Source organism: Acomys russatus, chromosome 20 (genome assembly GCF_903995435.1).
Source record: "Acomys russatus chromosome 20, mAcoRus1.1, whole genome shotgun sequence".
NCBI classification, from domain to species: Eukaryota; Metazoa; Chordata; class Mammalia; order Rodentia; family Muridae; genus Acomys; species Acomys russatus.
This window is the reverse complement of record NC_067156.1, coordinates 25,354,012-25,376,157: the sequence shown is the minus strand read 5'-3', so window position 1 is coordinate 25,376,157 and position 22,146 is coordinate 25,354,012. Positions and strand designations below refer to the sequence as shown.

At 49.0% G+C, this 22,146-nt stretch overlaps 3 protein-coding genes across 4 annotated transcripts; 2 read left to right on the top strand and 1 right to left on the bottom strand.

Moving 5' to 3' along the window:
* Positions 1-26: 26 nt before the first annotated feature.
* Positions 27-13,857, top strand: Hars1 (histidyl-tRNA synthetase 1). Its single transcript, XM_051163106.1, has 13 exons — positions 27-194; positions 414-503; positions 4,146-4,265; positions 6,608-6,703; positions 7,712-7,837; positions 8,754-8,861; positions 9,014-9,112; positions 9,331-9,424; positions 9,664-9,791; positions 9,885-10,127; positions 11,940-12,056; positions 13,086-13,232; positions 13,444-13,857. Exons 1-13 carry the CDS (start codon positions 105-107, stop codon positions 13,513-13,515), a joined length of 1,530 nt encoding a protein of 509 aa, XP_051019063.1. The 5' UTR covers positions 27-104; the 3' UTR covers positions 13,516-13,857.
* Positions 13,858-14,223: 366 nt separating this feature from the next.
* On the top strand, positions 14,224-16,959 carry Dnd1 (DND microRNA-mediated repression inhibitor 1). Of its 2 annotated transcripts, XM_051163587.1 has the most exons (4): positions 14,224-14,487; positions 14,657-14,774; positions 15,134-15,595; positions 16,327-16,959. In XM_051163587.1, exons 1-4 carry the CDS (start codon positions 14,464-14,466, stop codon positions 16,779-16,781), a joined length of 1,059 nt encoding a protein of 352 aa, XP_051019544.1. In that variant the 5' UTR covers positions 14,224-14,463; the 3' UTR covers positions 16,782-16,959. The 2 variants fall into 2 exon arrangements, with proteins under 2 accessions (XP_051019544.1, XP_051019543.1); XM_051163586.1 differs by lacking the exon at positions 14,224-14,487 and having other exon boundaries at positions 14,581-14,774.
* A 391-nt stretch (positions 16,960-17,350) lies between these two features.
* Wdr55 (WD repeat domain 55) lies at positions 17,351-21,143 on the bottom strand. The gene is made up of 7 exons (XM_051163552.1): positions 20,906-21,143; positions 18,809-18,909; positions 18,625-18,712; positions 18,352-18,531; positions 18,118-18,217; positions 17,855-18,024; positions 17,351-17,784 (listed from the first exon to the last, which is right to left on the bottom strand). The coding sequence occupies exons 1-7, from the start codon at positions 21,097-21,099 to the stop codon at positions 17,460-17,462; spliced, it is 1,158 nt and encodes a 385-aa protein (XP_051019509.1). The 5' UTR covers positions 21,100-21,143; the 3' UTR covers positions 17,351-17,459.
* Between the last annotated feature and the right edge of the window lie 1,003 nt (positions 21,144-22,146).

Below are 22,146 nucleotides of genomic sequence, written 5' to 3'. Positions count from 1 at the left end.
TCTAGGCACTAAAGCTGGTGACTCGATAGCCGGAAGTCATCCGAACCTAAGCTGAGTGCACCAAGGCAGGTTTAGACAGCAGTCAGTTCCGGTTGGCCGCCAGGATGGCAGATCGCGCTGCTCTGGAGGAACTGGTGCGACTCCAGGGAGAGCATGTGAGGGGCCTGAAGCAGCAGAAAGCCTCCGCTGAGCAGGTGCGACTCAGATGGAAGGAGAGGGGCCCGATAAAACCAGAGGAACATAGAGGGTGGTCTGGCTGGAGGACAGGGATGTGGATAAAGAAACTGGGCTGGTAGAGTGAATGGGGCTGAAGAAGGGGGTAGGTAGCCAGGGTGGGTCCCGAGATAAGCGAGGCTAGGCCAAAGAGAGAGGAGTGACAGATGGATAACCCAGCGGCGTTTTCCCCTCCACAGATTGAGGAGGAGGTGTCGAAACTCCTAAAACTGAAGGCACAGCTGGGCCAAGATGAAGGCAAACCGAAGTTTGTGCTCAAAACCCCCAAGGTAAACTATTCCTGTGAGAGGCCCTGATCCACAATCGGAAATATTGCAAATAGTTGCAATATTGGGAATATTGCAGTAGTTGGTGTAGGCACTGGGCTGGATTGAACTCAACCTGAGTCATTCGCTAATGGCCGAGTGGTGACAGAATCGAGGCTGCTCAGGGGAGTCGGTATGCTAACTGCTACTCCTTTCATTCATTACATATGCATTGAGTAAGTCTACGTGTGTGGCATTGTGTATTGGATGCAGCATACTGGATGCCTGCCTTTGTGATGCTCACATTCCACGGAGCCAGAAACTTAGGACAAATAATCCCACGCAGGGATGTGCAATTACAAGATATGACTGGCAGTGTGAAGAAAGTTACGGCTGGAGAGATGGCCCAGCAGTTAAGACCATGCAGAGGATCCCAGTTAGTTTCCCTGCACCCACATCAAGTGGCTCACACCTGTCTGTAATTGCAGCTCCAGGGGGTTCCAATGCCTCTGGCCTCAATAGGCACCCACATATTCACATAAACACACACACACACACACAATGTATAAAGTAATAAAGAAACTCAAAGAGATGCTCTGGGAAACATAACAGGGAGCTGAGGAATCTGAGAAGCCAGGCTGAGCAAATGATAGACCACCCAAGTGGGTAGGAGATAGCCAGGGAAAGACTGTCAGTAAAGTATGGAAACCCTGAAGCAGAGAGCTTTGATTCTTCCTAGAAACTAGAAGACCTGCACAAGTAGAACCAAACAAAGTTAGAGATGCTTAGCTCAGCCTCTGGACTTCAGTTCAGACACTGTTCTGTAACTTCTATAAACAGCTCTACAACCTCGTTGGGTTCCCTTGGCCCTACGTCACACATAGCTCTGTTATTGTACTGGCTTTTAATTCTTGTTGCGGTGTGTGTGTGTGTAAGTGAGTATGTGACCTTGCAGAGGCCAGGAGAGAATGTCAGGGTCCCTAGAGCTGGAGCAACCAACAGCTGTGAGCCAAGGTGCTGGAAATTGAACTGATGTCCCTCTGGAAGGAGCACCGAGGGTTCTTAGCTGCTGAGCTCTCCTGTACTCTGCAACAACTTTTATAAGTTAATTCATGAAGTTTATTTGCCAGTAGCTAAGACCAGGTGCCTGGAAATTAACGTGTATTGTTGATTGTCAAAGATGAGAGAAGCCATGTGTGGTGGTGCACATCTTTAATTCTAGTACTGGGGAAGGAAAGACAGACAGACCTTTGTGAGTTTTAGTGATGTTAAAAACAGGAAGGCTGGGTGTGGTGTCACATGGCCCATAATACCAGCCCTCAGGGAGGCAGAGGCAAGCAGATCTCAGTCTACAAAGCAAGTCCAGGACAGCCAAGGCTACACAGAGAAACCCTTTCTCTAAAAACAAAACAAAGCAAAAAGCCACAAACAGATCATTGGGTTTAAGTGAAAAGGAACCAATCTTATTATTAAATATTCCCTATTTTCTACAACAGCAATTAGGATTTGGGTTTCTTTGAGATTTTGGTTTGCTTGGTTTGTGTGTGCACACGCGCACGCGCGCGTGTACGTGTGTGTGTGTGTGTGTGTGTGTGTGTGTGGTTTTTTGGGTTTTTTTTTTTTTTTTTTGAGACTGGGTATCTATGTAGCCCTGGCTGTCCTGGAAGTCTGTGTAGTCCAGGCTGGCCTTGAACTCTTAGAGATCCATCTGCATCTACCTCCTCAATGTTAGGACTCAATTCTTTTTTTTTTTTTTTTTTTTTTTTTTTTTTTTGACTCAATTCTTTGAGGATTTTTTTTAAAGGTTTCTTTTATTTTTATTTATGTGTATATGTCTGTGTAGCTGTATACTGCGCGCGCGCGCGTGTGTTTGTGTATGTCTCCTTGGAGGGCAGCTGGAGTTATAGGCAGTTGTGAGCTGCCTGGGTGGGTGCTAGGAAGTAAAGTCAGGACAGTCTGGTGTACAAGTTCCAGGCCAACAAGGACTGCATAGTAAGATAGTATAAAGCCTTGTCTCCAAAAGGCAAGGGGTGGGGTCGAGACAGACAGATAGTATCATTAATTCTTCTGTGTTGAGGTTAATTCTTTAAGCCAAATTAATTAAGCTGTGTCTGTCTACACAGTTTTTAAAAACCAAAGCAAAAACAAAAATACCAGTCCTGGACAGCCTCAGCATTGCTGTATAGCAGAGTCGCTTTGAAATTCTGATCCTCGGGCTTCCACCTAACAAGTGCTGGAATTATAGACAAGTGCCACCACACCCATCCTTCACAATTCTTCAAAGTTTCCAGAGAAGTTTAAAATCTCAAAGAAAGGAGCCGGGCATGGTGGCTCACACCTGTAATTCCAGCACTGGGGAGGCAGAGGCAGACGAATGTCTGTGAGTTCAAGACCAGCCTGGTCTACAAAGTGAGTCCAGGACAGCCAGGGCTACACAGAGAAACTGTCTCAAAAAAGAAAAGAAAAGGAGGAGGAAAAAAAAAAAAAAAACTCAAAGAAATGGGGCCTGGAGAGATGGCTCAGTATTAAGGGTGCTTGTTTTTCTAGAATTGCTGAATGGGTTCTCAGTAGGTCAGCACCCACATATAGCAGCCCACAACTGCCTGTAATCCCAGCCCATCTCCAAGGGCACCCACACACATGGCATTAAAGAAATAATAACCAATGGTTGCTCAAAGTATTGAATCGGGCAGAAATTTTACTAGGGGTTTTTGATAGACCAGTCCCTCCTCACCTAAATGCAATGATCAGTTTTACTGTCACTAAAGCAGATGAAGCAGATACTGCGTTCCTGCTGCTGTGATGCAATAAGAAGTACACAGCACCACCTGTGAGTTCTTGTCAGGGGAATCTGAATCTAATCAGGCCTTCAGACTAAGGTGGAGAAATACGAAGTGGAGAACAGGTTAGATGACACGTCAGTGATGTTGATGACTGAATCCAGAATGTGGTAAACTTTTTTTTTTTTTTTTCCGAGACAGGGTTTCTCTGTGTAGCCTTGGCTGTCCTGGATTCACTTTGTAAATCAGGCTGGCCTCAAACTCACAGAGATCCATCTGCGTCTGCCTCCCGAGTGCGGGGATTAAAGGCGTGTGCCACCACACCTAGCCTGACTTGACTTCTTGACAGCCTATAATTTAGCTATACAATCTGTCTGCCAGACCTGTCCTGGAACTTCTTTTCCTTCTTGAGAAAGGGTCTCACTGTTACCAACCAGGCTGGCCTTGAACTCGGTGATCCACCCGCCTCTGCTTTCCAAGCGCCACCACGCCCAGCTTTGTGAGAGCTTTTTATCAGAAATAATGTTGTTGGATAGAATTTGAAAGAAAATTATGTTGAAAAATTATACATAAGCTTTAGAATTCAAGTTGAGCCACTCTGAATTGATAATATGCTTGTCAGGGAGGTGTTCTCTGCTATACAAGGAAATATTGTTATTTCTGAGTTTTCAGAAAACTTGTGTTGAGGAAAATGGCTCTGCATTCTGTGAGTCTTGGGGTTGACAGGGGCTCTTCTGAGTTGTCCTCCCACCCAGTGGCCTGTAGGAAAACCCACATTTGCAGTCTCATTTGTGTCACTTGTTGCCAAGCTAGACTTTGGATAGTTCTAGAGTTTACTGTTGTCTGTTTTAAATGTCATCCCTGAGTTTTGATTTTGACTTCTAAGGGCACAAGAGACTACAGTCCCCGGCAGATGGCAGTTCGGGAGAAGGTATTTGATGTCATCGTCCACTGCTTCAAACGCCACGGAGCAGAAGTGATTGACACGCCTGTGTTCGAGTTAAAGGTGAGAAATGGGTGAGGAGAAAGTGCACAGTGGAGCCACGGGCTTGTGACTACCGATGAGGATGATAAAGAAGCCTGCGGTTACTCAAGTAAGAATTGTAACGTGTTAACTGAGCAGACAGAGTTTAGTTGTGACACCAGCAGAATATAAATGTTATGAGTCCACACACCAGAGATTTTTAAGTCTTGGCCATTTCGGTCCGAGGGATATATGTATTATAACCAGTTGAAGACACCTAGAAGGCATGGACTGCAGTAACACCCCAAGACGGTCTATTTTGCTTTCTGACATTGTTCAGACCTCAGACGTTATAAAGGCATCTGTGAGTGCATTCCTGCAAGGTTATCTTCAAGAAAACTACTCAAAACCAGAAAGCTGTGTGCGCAGATATGCCTGTTGACATATTTTGAGAATGCGTTTTAATTAGAAGAGCACCAACATCCAATAGGACGGTGTTGGCAAACAGATAAGTGCAAAGCTTCATGCTGCTGTTCTGAGATAGTCTCATTACAACCCAGGCTGGCCTTGAACCACCGGCCGTGCGCTTCTGCCTTCCTAGCGCTAGTCTCACTGGAAAATTATTCATCTTTTGTATTTATTACTTTTTAATTGGGGGCGGGGTTAGATTTATGTTTGTGTGCTGTGTGTGAATGGGTAGGTATGAGTACAGGATGCCCATGGAGCTGGAGTTACAGGAGGTTGTGAGCTGACAGACATGCCTGCTGCCCGTTCAGCTTAGGTCTTCTGCAAGAGCAGCACAGACTACTTTAGTGGGGCTGGAGAGCTGGCCCAGCAGTTAGAACACTGTTGCTTGTGTAAGGATCTGGGTTCAGTTCCCAACATCCATGTGGTGGCTCTCAACTCTAGGTCTAGGGACCCAGCACTCTTTTTGACCTGCACAGGCACCAGGCATGCACATGATAAACATACAAACACGCAGACAAGACATTCATACACATAAATATTTTTATATATGTATATATATATTTTTAAAAATAATAATACCTTAGGACTGACTGAGATGGCTCAGTGGGTAAAGATATTTAACTGCTAGGGCTGGAAAGATGGCTCAGCAGTAAGAGGACCTGGGTTCAATTCCCAGCATTCATATGGCAGCTTACAATTGTCTGTAACTCCAGTTTCAGGGGATCTGACACCCTCACACAGACATATTTGCAGGTGAAACACCAGTACACATAAAATAAAAATAAAATCCTAATTAAAAATAGAAACAAGACATTTACTACCAAGCCGGATGACCTGAATGTAACCCTAAAAACTCACAGAGTGGGGGAGCCAACTCTCATAGACTCTCGCAAGTCATCCACTGACCTTACAAGTGCCATAGCACGTGAACACACGCAATATAAGTAAGTGATTGGAAAAGAGAGTAATTTAAAAGTAAGACTTTAGTCGGGCCTGGTGGCGCACACCTTGGATCCCTCAGGAGGCAGAGGCAGGTGGATCTCTGAATCTGAGGCCAGCCTGGTCTACAGAGTGAGTTTTGGGACAGCCAGGGCTACACAGAGAAACCCTGTCTCAAAATCAAAAGAAGGAAAAAAAAAAATTTTAGTGCTGCCACAAAATAGAGAAAAAATAGGCAGACTATGAACACAGAGTTGTTCTTCCCTTTTAGCTTTGTTTTGTCTTTTTGAGCCAGGGTCTCTATGTAGACCTCGAACTCACAGAGCTCCGCCAGCCTCTGCCTTCTGAGTACTGGGGTTAAAGGCGCACCTGTTTCTACGTTTTTATTGTAACCACATCAAACTTTTAAGCATTAAGATAAAAGCAGAAGAACTATAAAACTATAGACAAGTTGAGATTAGTCATGTGAGAGCAGCAAGTTTTTGTGTTTATAATGGTCTCTTTTTTAAAGGTTTATTTATGTATGCATATGAGTGCACTATTTGCATGTGTGCCTGCATGCCAGGAGAGGGCATCAGATCCCAGTATTGTGAGTTATCCTGTGGTTGCTGGGATTTGAACTCAGGACTTCTGAAGAGCAGCCAGTGCTCTTAACCATTGAGCCATTTCTTCAGCCCCTATAATGGTCTTTTAAGGGCCGGGAGCTTAGTGACAGAGTGATTGCCCACCAAGTACAAAGCCTAGGTACAGTCCCTAGCACCTTATAATAAGTTGACGATGACGACAATGATGATGATGATGATGATGATGGGTCAGGTGATGATGACCAGGCCCAAGCCTTTAATCCCAGCATTCAGGAGGTAGAGGAAGGCAGATCTCTGAAAGCTCACGGCCAGCCAGCTATACATAGGAAAACCTATGTCCAAAAAAAAAATGTAATTTATTGTTGTGATCGTATTTCTTCTTGGTTTCTCCAGGAAACGCTGACTGGAAAGTACGGAGAAGACTCAAAGCTTATCTATGACCTGAAGGATCAGGGTGGGGAGCTGCTGTCCCTTCGCTATGACCTCACTGTATCTTTCTAAACTTGGGTTCTTAAGACTTTGGGTGAATTGGCACTGACGGGGGGTTGAACTTGGGTTTAGGGACAGCAGACACCGATAAGATTAAATGTGAAGCCGTTTGCAATTAAAGGAATTATTTCTCTAAACCAAGATAAAGGACTTCGGCCAAGCAGAATATAGCCTTAGAAATCTCCAGCTTTCTGTCAGGGACTTTCTGTCAGGGACCTGTTCCCAGTTTTACAACAGTATCCTGGCTTAATAGCTCTCCCCTGCCTTCCTAGCAGACAGAGTTGTTTTTATTTTTGTTTTTGTTTTTAAATTGACCAATATATCCTTTATCTTCAAGTGTCTGTTGCTGTGAAGAGACATCATGACCAAGGCAACTCTTATACAGAAAACATTCCACTGATGGCTTGCTTGTAGTTTAGAGAGTTAGCTATTACCATCACACCGGGGAGCATGGCAGCACAAAGGCAGGTGTGGTGCTGGAGAAATAGTGAGAGCTTTACATCCTGCTCCACAAAGAGCAGCAAACAGAGGGAAAGACACTGGGCCCAGGGCGGACTTTTGAAACTTCAAAGTCCACTCCCAGAGACACACCTCCAACAAGGCCACACGCCCAATCCTTCCAAGCAGTTCATCAACTGGGGGCTAAGCATGCAAATACACAAGCCTAGGGGGCCCAGTTTCATTCAAACCACCAGCCAATCTGAGAATCGTCCGGGTTAGGGATTCCACTTCCGGCCCTTTTCTGGAAGCTGTGTCTTATCTGCCAAGTCCCCTTCTCTCCCCGGTCAGCATAGTGCAGGGGGGACAGTACCAGAGGAAAGAGCCTTCATCCTTTCCTGCTTCCTCAGCCTTTTACGATTACATAGTTCTTCCTGACCGTCAGAAGTGCTGTTACTCTTACAAGTAGCGGCTTTATCTACACAAGCAGGGCTAGACCGCAGCTTCTGTGGGTAATGATAACTTCTGGCAGCCACAAGAGGCCCTTTTTCCTTAACGCTGTGCTTTCAGGTCCCTTTTGCTAGGTATCTGGCAATGAATAAACTGACCAACATTAAACGCTACCACATAGCAAAGGTGTATCGCCGGGACAACCCAGCTATGACCCGAGGCCGTTACCGTGAATTCTATCAGTGTGTGAGTGGTGGAAAACCATGGGATGGGGTGGGTAACTCAGGGACCTACTGAGGGGCTAGGGTATCCTGAGCAAACCAGATGGTCTGTGATATTTTCATGTAGACTTCATAGTGGCTTAGTGGAGATGAAGAATGAGACAAGCTATCAAGCATGGAGTTCGGGGGCCTGGTTTGGTAGGACTGGGCTGGGGAGGTGTTTGGTACACACTAGGATGGTAGGCAGTTGTTGTACCACTGAGCTGCAGCTCACTGCAGGCTCTTCGTATTAAGCACAGTATTACAGTCACAGCAGCGCATGGGGAAGCTCAGTGTGTGTTGTTATCAAGTCTTCTAGACTTCTGACAGATGGAAAAAACAGCAAGAAATTAAGGTGGGAAAGGCTTGGGCTGTAGCTCAAGGGTAAAGTGATTTCCTCACATGCTTGAAGCCCTAGGTTCAGTACCTAGTGTTGTCACACAGACAGACAGGCAGACACAGAGACACACTGACTAAGGCTGGGAACTTTCCACACAACAGTAGAAGCTGAGGAAGATGAAGAAGTAGATGATGAGCTGGGCGTGGTGGCGCACGCCTTTAATCCCAGCACTCGGGAGGCAGAGGCAGGCGGATCACTGTGAGTTCGAGGCCAGCCTGGTCTACAAAGTGAGTCCAGGACAGCCAAGGCTACACAGAGAAACCCTGTCTCGAAAAGCCAAAAAAAAAAAAAAAAAAAAAAAAAAAGAAGTAGATGATGAAGAACAGCTGCATAAGACAGCAGGACTGGTGAGAGCCTGAGAGTTGATGAGATGGAACATGAAGGGGAAGGCCTGTGCTTGGATGCAGACAGCGGAGATTTCAGGAGTCCATCACATGTCTCTCTCTCTCTCTCTCTCTCTCTCTCTCTCTCTCTCTCTCTCTCTCTCTCTCTTTCGCTACAGGATTTTGACATTGCTGGCCAATTCGACCCCATGATTCCTGACGCAGAATGCTTAAAGATCATGTGCGAAATCCTGAGTTCACTTCAGATAGGCAACTTCCTGGTCAAGGTCAGAGCTGAATGGGACTGGGAGGGCAAGGTGGGGCCTGGCCTCTCCCAGGGAGAAGTCCTTGTGCAGAGGGGTCAGTAGCCGGTGATAGAAACTCCAGGTGTTGTGCAAAATTAACAGACTCCTTCTTCTCCATACCTTGCTCCTCACAGGTAAATGACAGGCGCATCCTAGATGGGATGTTTGCCGTCTGTGGTGTTCCTGATAGCAAGTTCCGTACCATCTGCTCCTCGGTGGACAAACTAGACAAGGTAACAACCCCAACACCGGACTTCCTAAATCCAATTCTGTTTTGAGCTATGGAAAGTTTAGGAGGAGGAAGCAGTTGGCTCTCCGCCTACTGGGGGAGAACTGGCCCCGGCATGTAGGTTGCAGGGCACCTTTGCTCTCAGATTGCTCCGAGAAGGGTCCACACTTGCTCTGTGCTAGGGAAGCTGTGTCTGGCCTCTGACCGCTGCTGTCTGCACAGGTATCCTGGGAGGAAGTGAAGAACGAGATGGTGGGGGAAAAGGGCCTTGCACCCGAAGTGGCCGATCGCATCGGGGACTATGTCCAGCAGCATGGTGAGGAAAGAACCCAGCAGCCACGTCACTGCCCTAAGCTCTAAAGATGCAACATGGATGTGCGTGTGTTGGTGAAGGAAGTGTGTTGTACATGTAACTGGTGTGTGTGTGTGTGTGTGTGTGTGTGTGTGTGTGTGTGTGTGTGTGTGTAAGTGTAAGAGTACCTGCAGCCCAGACAAAAGGAAGCCCTACTATTTTTTTTTTTCTTGTCCATCTGGCCTACACATTTGTTTCCTCAGGTGGGGTGTCTCTGGTGGAGCAGTTGCTCCAGGATCCTAAACTCTCCCAAAACAAACAGGCCTTGGAGGGCTTGGGAGACCTAAAGCTGTTGTTTGAATATCTAACCCTGTTTGGCATTGATGACAAGGTAAGTCCGGTTGGAGATGGGCGCCGCAGCTGTCCTCTGTGGCTTGGGGTCCAGGATCCCCATCTGGTACTGACCATGACTCTGCCTCCACAGATCTCCTTCGACCTGAGCCTTGCTCGAGGGCTGGACTACTATACCGGGGTTATCTATGAGGCAGTGCTGCTGCAAGCGCCGACCCAGGCTGGGGAAGAGCCGCTGGGTGTGGGCAGTGTAGCTGCCGGAGGGCGCTACGATGGACTAGTGGGCATGTTTGACCCCAAAGGGCGCAAGGTGCCATGCGTCGGGCTCAGTGTTGGAGTGGAGCGGATCTTCTCCATTGTAGAGCAAAGACTAGAGGTAAGTCTTGGGGTTGGGTAGAGCACAGAAGGACGGGTGATGGCACCCAGGCTCCCTTTGCTCTCTTAGGAGCCCGTGCTGCTTTGGATAGGGAGCATCTCTGAGAAATGCAGAAGAGGTGATTGAAGGCCTTCAGAGTCTCACTCCCTTGTGGGCCAGTTTTGTGTGTGTGTTTGACAGATGTGTGTTTTATGGCACTGGAAACTGAACTTGGGCCTTGTGCGTGCTAAGCAAGCACTCTTACCACTGTGCCCTTTTTCACTTATTTTGAGACAGGGTCTCCCTAAGTTGCCCAGGGTGACTTTGAACTCCGTGTGTAGCCTAAGTAGGCCCTGAAATCTCCTGGCTCAGCCTCTGACTAGCTGGCTTAGGTTGAGCCATCAGGCCTGGCTTCTAAGATTATTTTGTGAATGTTGGTTCTTTCTCCACTGGATCAGAGCTATCACAAATCTAAGCTGGTATATCCAGGATACACCTCTTCCTTGGGGCAGAGTACTTAACATTGGCCTGCCATGTGCCAGGCACAGTGTTTGGTGCATTTCACGCATTAGACACAGATCCACTGAGAGTAGCTGCTTTATTGTTTTTGTTTTTCCGATAAGGGAGCTAAATGCTCAAGAGCAGGATAATTTGCTCAAGGTCATGAAACTTGTAAGTAGTAGAGTCAGTGTGAATCCAGATAGTCAAAACTCCTAAGTTGTACTGTTAACAGTGGAAAACATGTCTGAGCATCTGGGCTTGCTCAGGTGGCAGCTCTGCCTGCCCTGGACCTAGAGCAACACGAAGGAAACGCCTCGGGATCCTCAAGACCTGGTTGCTGGTACTCTTAAACAGCCCACCGCATTTGATTCCAGGAATGCTGTAGCAGTGTTCCCACTGTTGCTGTCTCCTCTCTAGGATGACACCACCCATGTCTCCCATTTGAGGTCACTATTCTAGTGGGCATCTTAGGGTATAGCTTTGAAAATCGTTTTTTCAGAAGAAGCTGAGGAGCAGTAGCAATGTGCTTCTTTGTCCCTGCATCCATACATACCTAGGCTCACAGATAGGAGGGTAGAAGGTGAAGATTAAATAGCAATGGTGGTTTAAGGTGGTCTCACAGTACTGTGGCCCCTAACCTTGTGAAGGGAAGGAATTTTAACTTTACAGTACTGCCACCCTGGGATAGTTATACTTTTTTGTTGTCGCGTTTTGGTGTTTTGTTCCGGAGTTTTCTTTTTTTATTTTATGAATCTGGGTGCTACGCCTACATGTATATCTGTGCCTGGTGCCCACAGAGGCCAGAAGATGGCATCAGATCCCCTGAGACTGGAATTACAGAAGGCTATAATCTACCATGTGGGTGCTGGAAACCACACTCCGGTCCTCTAGAAAAGCAGTCAGTGCTCTTAACTGCTGAGCCATCTCTCCAGTTCCCCTTATTTGTTTTCTTGGGTTTTTGTTGTACTTTTTTGTTTGGTTGTCTTTTCATTTTGTTTTTGAGCCATATTAGCCTCACACTCATATATTCAAGGCTAGCCTTAAACACCTGTTCCTTCCGTCTCCACCTCCCAAGGATTGGAATTATAGATATATACAGTATCCCACCCAGCTTTCTATCCATCATTTATTCTGAAAAGTCACAAAAGTCAGGCCATTTCTTATACCTTCTAGGAATTATTTGTATGTCCAGCTGGCAGTTCAGAAGGCTGGTACCCTTCCCTAGGCGAGCTCACACAGTTGGACCTAGTCTCTCAGGATTCTAACCACAGCCTTCCCTGCTTGCTCCTTGGTTGCTTAGCCAAACTCTGACTCCTACCTGCCTCTCCCTAGGCATCAGAGGAAAAGGTACGGACCACAGAGACACAGGTACTTGTGGCATCTGCACAGAAGAAGCTGCTGGAGGAGAGACTGAAGCTTGTCTCAGAGTTATGGGATGCTGGGATCAAGGTACAGGAGGGGATCCCCAGGGTGGCAGCAAATTTGGGAGTACTAGGAACAAACTAATCGAAGCTTACGTAGTGCCTTTTCCCATTGCCTCTTAGAATGGAGCAAAGAACAAGATACCTCATATGTTACAGTTGTGTGGCTTGGCCTTCTTGGGGACTCCTAACGGTGGGAGCAGGCTACTGCCTGCCTTTGGGACCCTTTCCTCCTACTGGGATGCCATGGCCAGCCTTCATAGAAGAGGAGGTGCCTAGTCTTACTGCAACTTGACATGCCAGGGCTGGTTGATATCCGTGGGAGGCCTGCCCTTTTCTGAAGAGAAATAGGAGTGGATGGGGAAGATGGGGACTGGGAAGAGAGGAGGGAGGGGAAACTGCAGTCAGGAGGTAAATACATATAAAGAAGAGCATAAAAAGGATCGCTTGGCCAAGCGTGGGGGCACACACCTTTAATCCCAGCACTTTGGAGGCAGAGACAGGCGGATCACTGTGAGTTCAAGGCCAGCCTGGTCTACAAAGTGAGTCCAGGGCAGCCAGGACTACAAGAGAAACCTGTCTCAAAAACAAAAACACAAAACGAAAGGATTGCTAGAATGAGGGGATGAGGGGCCTTTGTCAATTATATTCTCCCAGTTGTTCTTTTTGTTTGTTTGTTTGTTTTTTGTTGTTTTTCAAGATTTCAAGACAGGGTCTCTCTGTGTAGCCTTGGCTGTCCTGGAACTCGCTTTGTAGACCAGGCTGGCCTCGAACTCACAGAGATCCACCTGCCTCTGCCTCCTGAGTGCTGGATTAAAGGCATGCGCCACCGCCGCCCAGCCAGCCTTTTTATTCTTACCAATACCAATAGCATATATACATTGTTATTGAGATTCTGCTTTATAGCTCATTTTGAAGTATTCTGAACAAAATTCAATGATTTGTAGAAATAAAAAGTATTTTTCAGAGCTGGGGAACAAGGTGCCCTCAACCCCACCCAGAGAGTCTGTCCCTGAGGACAACAGAAGCCTTTGTTTTCCTCCTTGGTCATTGGCAGGCTGAGCTGCTCTACAAGAAGAACCCAAAGTTACTGAACCAGCTGCAGTACTGCGAGGAAGCAGGCATCCCACTGGTGGCCATCATTGGAGAGCAGGAGCTCAAGGATGGGGTCATCAAGCTGCGCTCGGTGACGAGCAGAGAAGAGGTAAGGAAGCCAGCAGGGAGGACGGAAGACAAGGGCAGCAGATGCTGGCTGGCCCGGGCCTGCCTGAGGCCTTAGGTGTAACTGTGTTCATGGCATTTAAGATCTCCACAGTCCACGCGCACATGTCTTCCTAGGGGCACTATCTTCCCTGGGTTGTCCATTTGGGTACATGTCCCCGTGAGCTCATACCTTCTTCCTGCGTCCTGGCCAGGTGGATGTCAGAAGAGAAGACCTTGTGGAGGAGATCAGAAGAAGAGCAGCTCAGCCCCTCTCCATCTGCTGAGCCCAGTGCACTAGGAGAGGAAACAGGATTGGTCTCGTTTGAACTAAGGCAAAACTACATATGTATTTAAACAGCCTGCATGTTTCTGACCCAGCAGAAGACTGAAGGGCGGTCAGAACAGAGGCTTTTTTGTTTTTATTATTACCTTATTATTGATAATCACTGGCCAAAAAGAAAATTGCCAGGTACTACCCTTTTCCTTGTCAGGGATAAGTAGGAGCAGTATAGATGGAATTAACCAAGTCTCTGCCTCCTAAACTCCTGTATGGACCTGATGGCGTCACTGCAGAGCCACACAGCAGATTAGCAGTCCAATAAATGTCTCTTACTACTAACACGAAAGCCTGTCTGTGTCCATAATGCCTAGTGCTACTTTCTTCCTCGGGCCCTTAACCATTGAACCCACTTTAGTGGCTGGTGTGAAAGGGAGGAAGCCTTTACAATCCCACTGGTTCTTCTAAAATGTGAAAAATGCCCTGTAAGGTTTTTTTTTGGGTTTTTTTTTTTTGGTTTTTTTTTTTTGTTTTTCTTTTCTTTTTCCCCTTCGAGACAGGGTTTCTCTGTGTAGCCTTGGCTGTCCTGGAACTCGCTCTGTAGACCAGGCTGGCCTTGAACTCACAGAGATCCACCTGCTTCAGCCTCCCAATTGCTGGGATTAAAGGCACCACCACCATCTGGCCCAGTAAGGTTCTTGCGTCCAGCGTCCACCCTCCCCAGAACTCAGCTCCCGCCCCCGCCCCTCGAGGGATGGAGCTCCTCCCACCCACGCTCCTTGGAGAAGTTCGAGATTTCCAAGGGCTCGCGCACGGGCAATGCATGCCTCATCGAGAGGCGGGGTCACACTCAGAGCCAATGAGAGTTTGAGGGGGCGTGGAGGGCAGGGAATCTTCCAGAGGCAGAAATCCACGGAAGTTCTAAAGAGGGTTCTGGCAGTCTTGGGAGAGAGTTATGCAGTCTAAACGGGAGTGTGAGGTAAGCAAACGAAAGCCTGAGGAGTCCTTGGGCCCTGCCTGCAGAAGGGGGCAGTTTCGGTGTCGCCCCCCCCTACGCTGCCCCCACCCCCGCCCCCCACCCCGCAACACCTCTTGCGAAGTGGGACGGGCCAGGGATGCTCCATTCCAACCTACCTCTTTTCCCCCAGCAATGGTGTGAGAGGGTGAATCCAGAGAACAAGGCAGCCCTGGAGGCGTGGGTAAGGGAGACTGGCATCCGCCTGGTGCAGGTCAACGGGCAAAGGAAGTATGGCGGGCCGCCCCCAGGTATGGTTAGCCCCAACCCTCTGTGGCAGTACTCCAGGCTCGGCCACTCTCTGTGGAAAGGCACTATCCCAAGCATCCAAAGTCAGAAAACCCAAACTACCTGACATACTCTACTGGATGCGGCTATTTGTCTGGCTTCCCTTCCAATCTCCTCGTGGAGGGTGGTACACCTCCTCAGTGCCAGTCTAGTTAACTTAGTCCAGTTGCCTAATTTTGCTAACGACCGGAGAGCCATGTGTGTGTGTGTGTGTGTGTCAGTATTTCCAAATGAACTCCCCCTCACCCCAGGTTTTTCCTGGAGCTTAGAAATAGAATCATCCCTGTGGACAACAGTACTCCTCCATATCCTCTCCCTCCAGGCTGGGTGGGCAGCCCGCCACCTTCAGGGTCCGAGGTGTTTATCGGACGGCTACCGCAAGATGTGTACGAGCACCAGCTGATCCCACTCTTCCAGCGCGTGGGGCGCCTCTATGAGTTCCGACTGATGATGACCTTCAGTGGCCTAAACCGTGGCTTTGCCTATGCGCGCTACAGCTCACGGCGCGGCGCCCAAGCTGCCATTGCTACGCTGCACAACCACCAGCTGCGGCCTTCTTGCCAGCTCCTGGTGTGCCGAAGCACCGAGAAGTGCGAGCTGACGGTGGATGGGCTGCCTGCGAGCCTGAACCGCCGTGCGCTACTGCTAGCCCTGCAACCTTTGGCTCCCTGCCTGCAAGAGACACTGCTGCTACCTAGCCCCCGTTCTGCGCCCTCTCAGATTGCGCTGCTCAAGTTCAGCACGCATCGAGCTGCTGCCATGGCCAAAAAGGCCCTGGTAGAAGGTAGGAGGGGTGAGAGCTGCGGGAGGGCGGCTGGTTACTTACCAACATTTCCCCAAATCGCATAGTCAGACAGTAAGTAGTCCTGAACTACTTACTGCCCACTCAGTAGTGCTACAACCACTACTTACCTAAATTTAAGCCACCACTTATCTGAATCCTTCCCATACGTTGTAGGCTATTGGTTTTGTTTTTCCAGACAGGATTTTTCTGTGTAGCCCTGGCTGACCTGGAACTGGCCTTGTAGGGCAGGCTGGTGTCAAACTCAACAGAGATCCACCTGCCTCTGCTTCTCCAGAGCTGGAGTTAAAGACATGCACCACCACAACCACTGTTTTAATCCTCAGAATTAAATCTTGGAGTTTTACAAGAGTCCAACTGAGCCTGTTTACCTAGGTAGTAGCAGTGCCTGCTTCCTTGGGATCAAGCAGTGCTAATCTGGGTGTCAGGTTTCCTTGACTGAGAAAGGTTGGCTGTTGGGATGGCTAGTAGGTAAATAAAGCCTGTCAACTGCTCCGCCCCCCCCCCCCAACAATTACAAGGTATGTGTTATCACAGCCCCTTTACAGGTAAATACAATGAAGCCTAGGAAAGCTGTCACACCACCCAGAAGTGGAGAGGCATTAAATTTGGCCTGTGGCAAGTCGCGTCAAAGAAGTCAGTCTGGTGGCTCCTAAGTACTTGGTTCCAATGCTTAATTAGATCTGCCCTTGTCTCTCGCCTTTTTCTTGCAGGGCAGTCCCGCCTCTGTGGAGAACAGGTGGCTGTGGAGTGGCTCAAGCCAGACCTGAAACACCACTTCCGCCAACAGCTTGCAGGTCCCTCGCTGCGGTTCCTACAGCCAGAGGGCAGCCAGCTAACCCAGACCAGGGACAAGCTAGGGTCCCAAGGGGCTCGGGCTGCTCTGCAGCTGCTGTGCCAGCGAATGAAGCTGGGCAGCCCAGTGTTCCTTACCAAGTGTTTAGCAACAGGGCCCGCTGGCTGGCATCGCTTTTGGTACCAGGTTGTGATCCCCGGGCACCCAGTGCCTTTCAGTGGCCTCATTTGGGTTGTGCTGGCTTCTGATTGGCAGGATGGGCATGAGGTGGCCAAGGATGCTGTGTCTGCACAGCTGTTGGAGACACTGAGTGAGTCTAGGACCCGCTTGTGGTCTCCTGGGGCTGAGGCAGGTACTATGGTTAAGCAGTGACCCCCCTCCCGTTCTTGCTACAGGCACCCTAAATGGGTAGGATGAGCCTGTACCAATCCCCAGCCCAGCAGGCCTGGGCAGCCACAACTTGACCCTAGAGGGACAGGGGCCTGGTGACATGTTTCCCTGCTGGGACAGGACTCTGTCACACCTCAGTGCTACTTCAGCTGTGAGGAACCTTGCCCTCCCCCCACTGAGCCTAGGGTCTGCCCTGACCTCTGAGCTAGTACCCTTACTCAATTCCCTGCTTGACAAATATTCACCATACCCGTACAAGAGCTTTCGAGATGAATCTTTGTTATTATTTGGAAAGCTAGCTGAACCAAAGGGCCCCACTTGTCACCGGTTTGTGCTTATATGGTTTGTTTTTTCTATACTAGTTTTATTTATATTAAAAGCCTGGTTGGTATACACACGTGTCTGTGCTGTCTTGCCATGGTGGAGTTTATTTTTACAATGGTTGGGTAAGCAAATGCTTTTCCCACTTCCAGACTTTGAATACATGGTACAAGAATAGAGTACTGAAAATCCCTGTTTGGGGACTTGAGGTGTGACTCAGTAGCAGAACTAAGCTTATTGTGTTCAACGTAGTAGGTTCAATCTACAGCATCAAAAAAATTTTTTTCTCTTTAGGGATTCTGTCCCAGAAAATACGCTCCTTGTCCTGTGCTCATGCCTTCAGTCACTGTCATCATCGCTCTCCTTCACCGCCTCCTCTGGCGCCTTGGCATCTTCTCCATCTTCTCTCAACCCCGCAAAGAAGTCATCAGTGCTCCAGGCCTTACTGCTCAGGGCACGAAGGGGCCCCCCTTTTTTCTTGCGTCGCCGGTAGTCATTCACAACCACAGTCCGAAGCTGAGCCATGTCCCAAAACTTGAGGCGTTGGTCGTGGCCACTACTGGCCAAAAAGCGGCCACAATGGGATAGGGCTAGCTCCTCCACAGGCTCCCCAGCATGCTGGCCCACGGTGCCTACCACTCGGTTTGGCAGGATGTTCACAGCCCTGGACAGAGAAGAGTGTTAGGTACCGGCCAGCTTGGTTTCGGACATCCCATGCTCTCTGGCCGCCTCACCTGATGATTCCATCTGTGGACCCAGTGCACAGCAGACTCTCGGTGACTGGAACCATACAGTCGATGGACTCCGCTCTCAGGGCAAAGCGGTCACTGGTAGCCCCAAAACCATTCCAGTTGAAGAGGTAGATGGTACCTTCACTGGATCCACAGGCCACCTTCTTCCCATACTGCACGGTAACAGGGCAAACCATGTTTGTGGGGCCACTTCACCATAAGACCCCTGGCATAGGTACCCCCCATCCCATCATACCCAGCTGTACTTTCATGAGGGTGACGGAGGTTAGATCGCCCGACTGAGGCTCTGAGAGTAACTCAAACCGGCGTCTCCTGATGTTGAAGACCCCGAGGCAGCCATCTCCACTGTAGAGAATGAGCAGACAAGACGGGATGGGACGGAAGCTCCATGTTAGGAAGACTATACTACAGAGTGGGTGCCTAGTCACCGTCAGGCGCAGAGGGAGGAACTGAGCAGGGAGTCGGGTCTAGGGTTGTACCTGGCTGTGAGCAGCAGCTTTTTGGCTGGGTCCAGAGCCATGTCAGCGATGTACTCCTCATGCTGCCGCATATCCATTAAAGGGCCCTCCTTACGCTGGTCCCACAGCCGGATGCCACCCGTGTCATCCCCAGTCACGAGGACATTCTCGTCCACGAGCAGCAGGCTGTTAATGGGAGCACTGGAGACAACGGAGAGCGTGAATTCGTTGGAGTAGGGGCTGCAGCCCTTAACCCCTCACCAGGTGCACCTATCCCTAGTTGGTTTCCCTTACCCGTGAGCCTTGGAAATCCGTCTTTCCAGCTGTCCCTGTTCGACATCTAATATGTGGATTGCTTTGTCCTTAGAGACAGTAACAAGTTCTAGGGGGAAAGGGGCGGGTTATGGAACTGCTCACTGTCCTCTTCCCCTCTACCACACGGCTGGCTGGCTGGCTGCTGCCTTCCCCCAGTACTCACTCTGCCCATCCTCTGAGAAGAGGACAGCTCGGCAGGACTTGAGGTGGTGTCCTGAGGACCAGAGTTCTTTGGTTTCTCCCTCCTGACAAGAGTAGGAAAAGCTGAGGGAAAGGAAGCAAGAGTGAATGACCCCATACCACGCCTGAAACACATGGACGCCTGGACCACAAAGACCAACCTCCTGAGACCAAAGAGCAGACACACTATTCTGGTTACCCATTTTCTTTCTTTGTAGTACTGGAGACTGAACCCAAGACTCCGACACGCTGGGTAAATACGTTGCTTTTTTTTTTCTTTTTCTTTTTCTTTCCTTTTTTTTTTTTTTTTTTTTTAGTTTTTCCAAGACAGGGTTTCTCTGTGAAATAGCCCTGGCTGTCCTGGCACTCTCTTTGTAGACCAGGTTGGCCTCCAACTCACAAGAGATCCACCTACTGGGATTAAAGGCGTGCACCATCACACCCAGCTTTTTTTTTTTTTCCTCCCCAAAATAGGGGCTCTCTGTGTAGCCCTGGGTGTCCTAGAATTTGCTTTGTAGACCAGGCTGGCCTCGAACTCACAGAGCCACCTGCTTCTGCCTCCCAAGCGCTGGAATTAAGGTGTGTGCCACCACCAACTGGCTCATTTATTATTTTAGATTAGCTTCAAATTTAGATCTATATAGGACTATTTTGGGAGAATGGATTGGGTTGTGAAAAGATCTCACTTTATAGCCTAGGTTAGCCTGGAACTTGTTTTCTTTTTGTTGTTGTTTTTTTGTTTTTTTTGTTTGATTGATTGATTGGTTGGTTGGTTTTTCGAGACAGGGTTTCTCTGTGTAGCCTTGGCTGTCCTGGACTCATTATGTAGACCAGATTGGCCTTGAACTCACAGCGATCCGCCTGCCTCTGCTTCCTGAGTGCTGGGATTAAAGGCATGTGCCACCACGCCTGGCAATAATTCTTTTTTTGTTTTGTTTTGTTGCTTTTCGAGACAGGGTTTCTCTGTGTAGCCCTGGCTGTCCTGGAACCAAGGCCTCCTAAGTACTGGGATTAAAAATGTGCAACACTACTGTCCAGGTTAGCCTGGAACCTGCCATCCTTTTGTCTCATCGTTCTGAATGCTGTGATTACAGTACAAACCATCACACCCCATCCTCTTCCCCATTCTCAAAAGCCTGAGCCTGAGGAAAAATTGGGTCTGGACCACTGTGAGGGCCACCCCCCCAAAAACTTGATAAGCTGATGGCAAGCTCAGTGTATTGATTGGTGCCTATAGGCTTAAGAATTCTGAGACCAAGCTGGGTGGTGGTGGTCCACGCCTTTAATCCCAGCACTCAGGAGGCAGAGGCGGTCAGCCTAGTCTACAGACCAAGAAACCCTGTCTCAAAAAACCAAAGGGGGGGGGGGGAATCTAAGACTGAAGCCAGAGGACCCTTTGAGCCTACTCAAAGGGCTACAGTGAGATGCTGTTTCAAAGGAAAGTAACTACTGACAGAAATCCAGTCCCAGAAGTTGAAAAGTGAAAACCAGGCAGTGTCCACAGAAGCTAGAGAAAGACAGTTAATTACTGTATATTCTGACCAATGTCACTCTCCTGACAAATTGGAACAGAATAGAGGTGGGGAGGGCTGGGGAAATGATGGTTCAGTGTTTAACGTGCTTGCTGGGTAGGTCTGGTAGCCAACTCTAATCCCAGCACTTAGGAGGCAAACTAGCTAGCTAGTTAACAGCTTCAAGGATCATCGAGCTCCAGGATCAACAGGATACCCTGCCTTAAAAAAAAAAAAAAAAGAGCCGGGCGTGGTGGCTCACGCCTTTAATCCCAGCACTCGGGAGGCAGAGGCAGGCGGATCGCTGTGAGTTCGAGGACAGTCTGGTCTACAAAGTGAGTCCAGGATGGCCAAGGCTACACAGAGAAACCCTGTCTCAAAAAAACCAAAAACAAAAACAAAAAGATAGCGAGGGATGTGGAATCAATCTGAGGCCTCATAAGCACACTTGCTGAATATTGCTGAACAAGTCGGGCCGCCTGCGTCTCATAAAATGTCTTCCCGCCACACTCCCTATCCGCACCCACTCCAGAGGAGTTTTAAGACCCCCTGCCCTACAACCTACTCACACAAACACGTCCCCGTCCACGTCCCCAGCTGCCAACAGGTCTCTGGTCGGGTGGAACGCCAGGCCACTGGCTGGCGCTTCCAACACGATGTCTTCTGGGGTATCATGGATCCGGGGTGCTGCCTTCGTGGAGTCAAGCTCGTCCTCTTCATTGCTTGAGTCCTCTACGGGACTCTCCTCACACGTGCGGTCCATAGGATGGATCCACGCGCGCCGGGGAACCGACTTTGCAGGGGGCGTGGGCTAAGTAGTTGCTTCCCAGAGCAGGCGGGATCGGAAGTGAACTGGGGAGGACGTCAGAAGAGGCGGGACTGCTGCAGCTGGTGTGGGTGGGGCGAGCGCCGCGTGCTGCGTCCTCTAAGACTCACTAACTCACTAACTCCTCCGTCTTCATTTTTTAAATGTAGCCTAGTTGCATTTTATAAAAGGTTTGTTTTTGTTGTTGTTTTGTTTTGTTTGTTTGAAAGACAAAGGCTAAGAGAAAAAAATCACTGAGGAAGAAAAGCACAGCAGAAAGTATGGGTGTGTTTTCAGAGGACCCAAGCCCCCCACCCCCCCCCCCCCCCCCCCGCCCCCCCAGCCAGTTTTTTTCCGTGTCAGAGAATAGCATTATGGAGTTGCTTCTCTCCTTCCGGTTTTACGTAGGTTACAGGGATTAAACTCCAATCCTGAAGTTTGCTCTACTGCCGCCTTAGCAGCTCCGCCATGTCCCTTCTCCCCCAACCCCAGACCCATGTTACCTGGCCCACTGTGACCTGTGCTAGGGGTAGCTGGACTGTGTGGCCTTCAAGGTCTGCCCTCCCTCTTAAGCCACTTCACGTATTTAGGGACACCCTAAATTCTTCTCTCCACTCAGTCCTATCCTAACAGACAGGATAGAGGGATCCCAGTTATTCGTGACTTGGTGAACCCTAAGACCGAGGCTAGCAGCAGGCATGCTGCACAAAAAGGGGCAAGAGCCCACACATGCCTAAGTTAACACAGGGGTCAGTAAAAGGAGGCAGCCTGCACACATGTCCAAACTGCTGCCCACGCCAACATCTTCTTGGCCTCCAGAGAGACAGTGAACATCTGTACAGTTTAACCCCTGACCTGTGGTGGGCATGTCCTTAGGCCACCAGGAAAACAAGCATGACAGTTGATGTTCTGAGCATTCTTGTTATCAGAGGTTCCAATAACCAGAGTGTTTTGCATGGTGGGACAGTCCCTGTGGCTGGCTGAAAAGGACCTGTGCAACTAGGC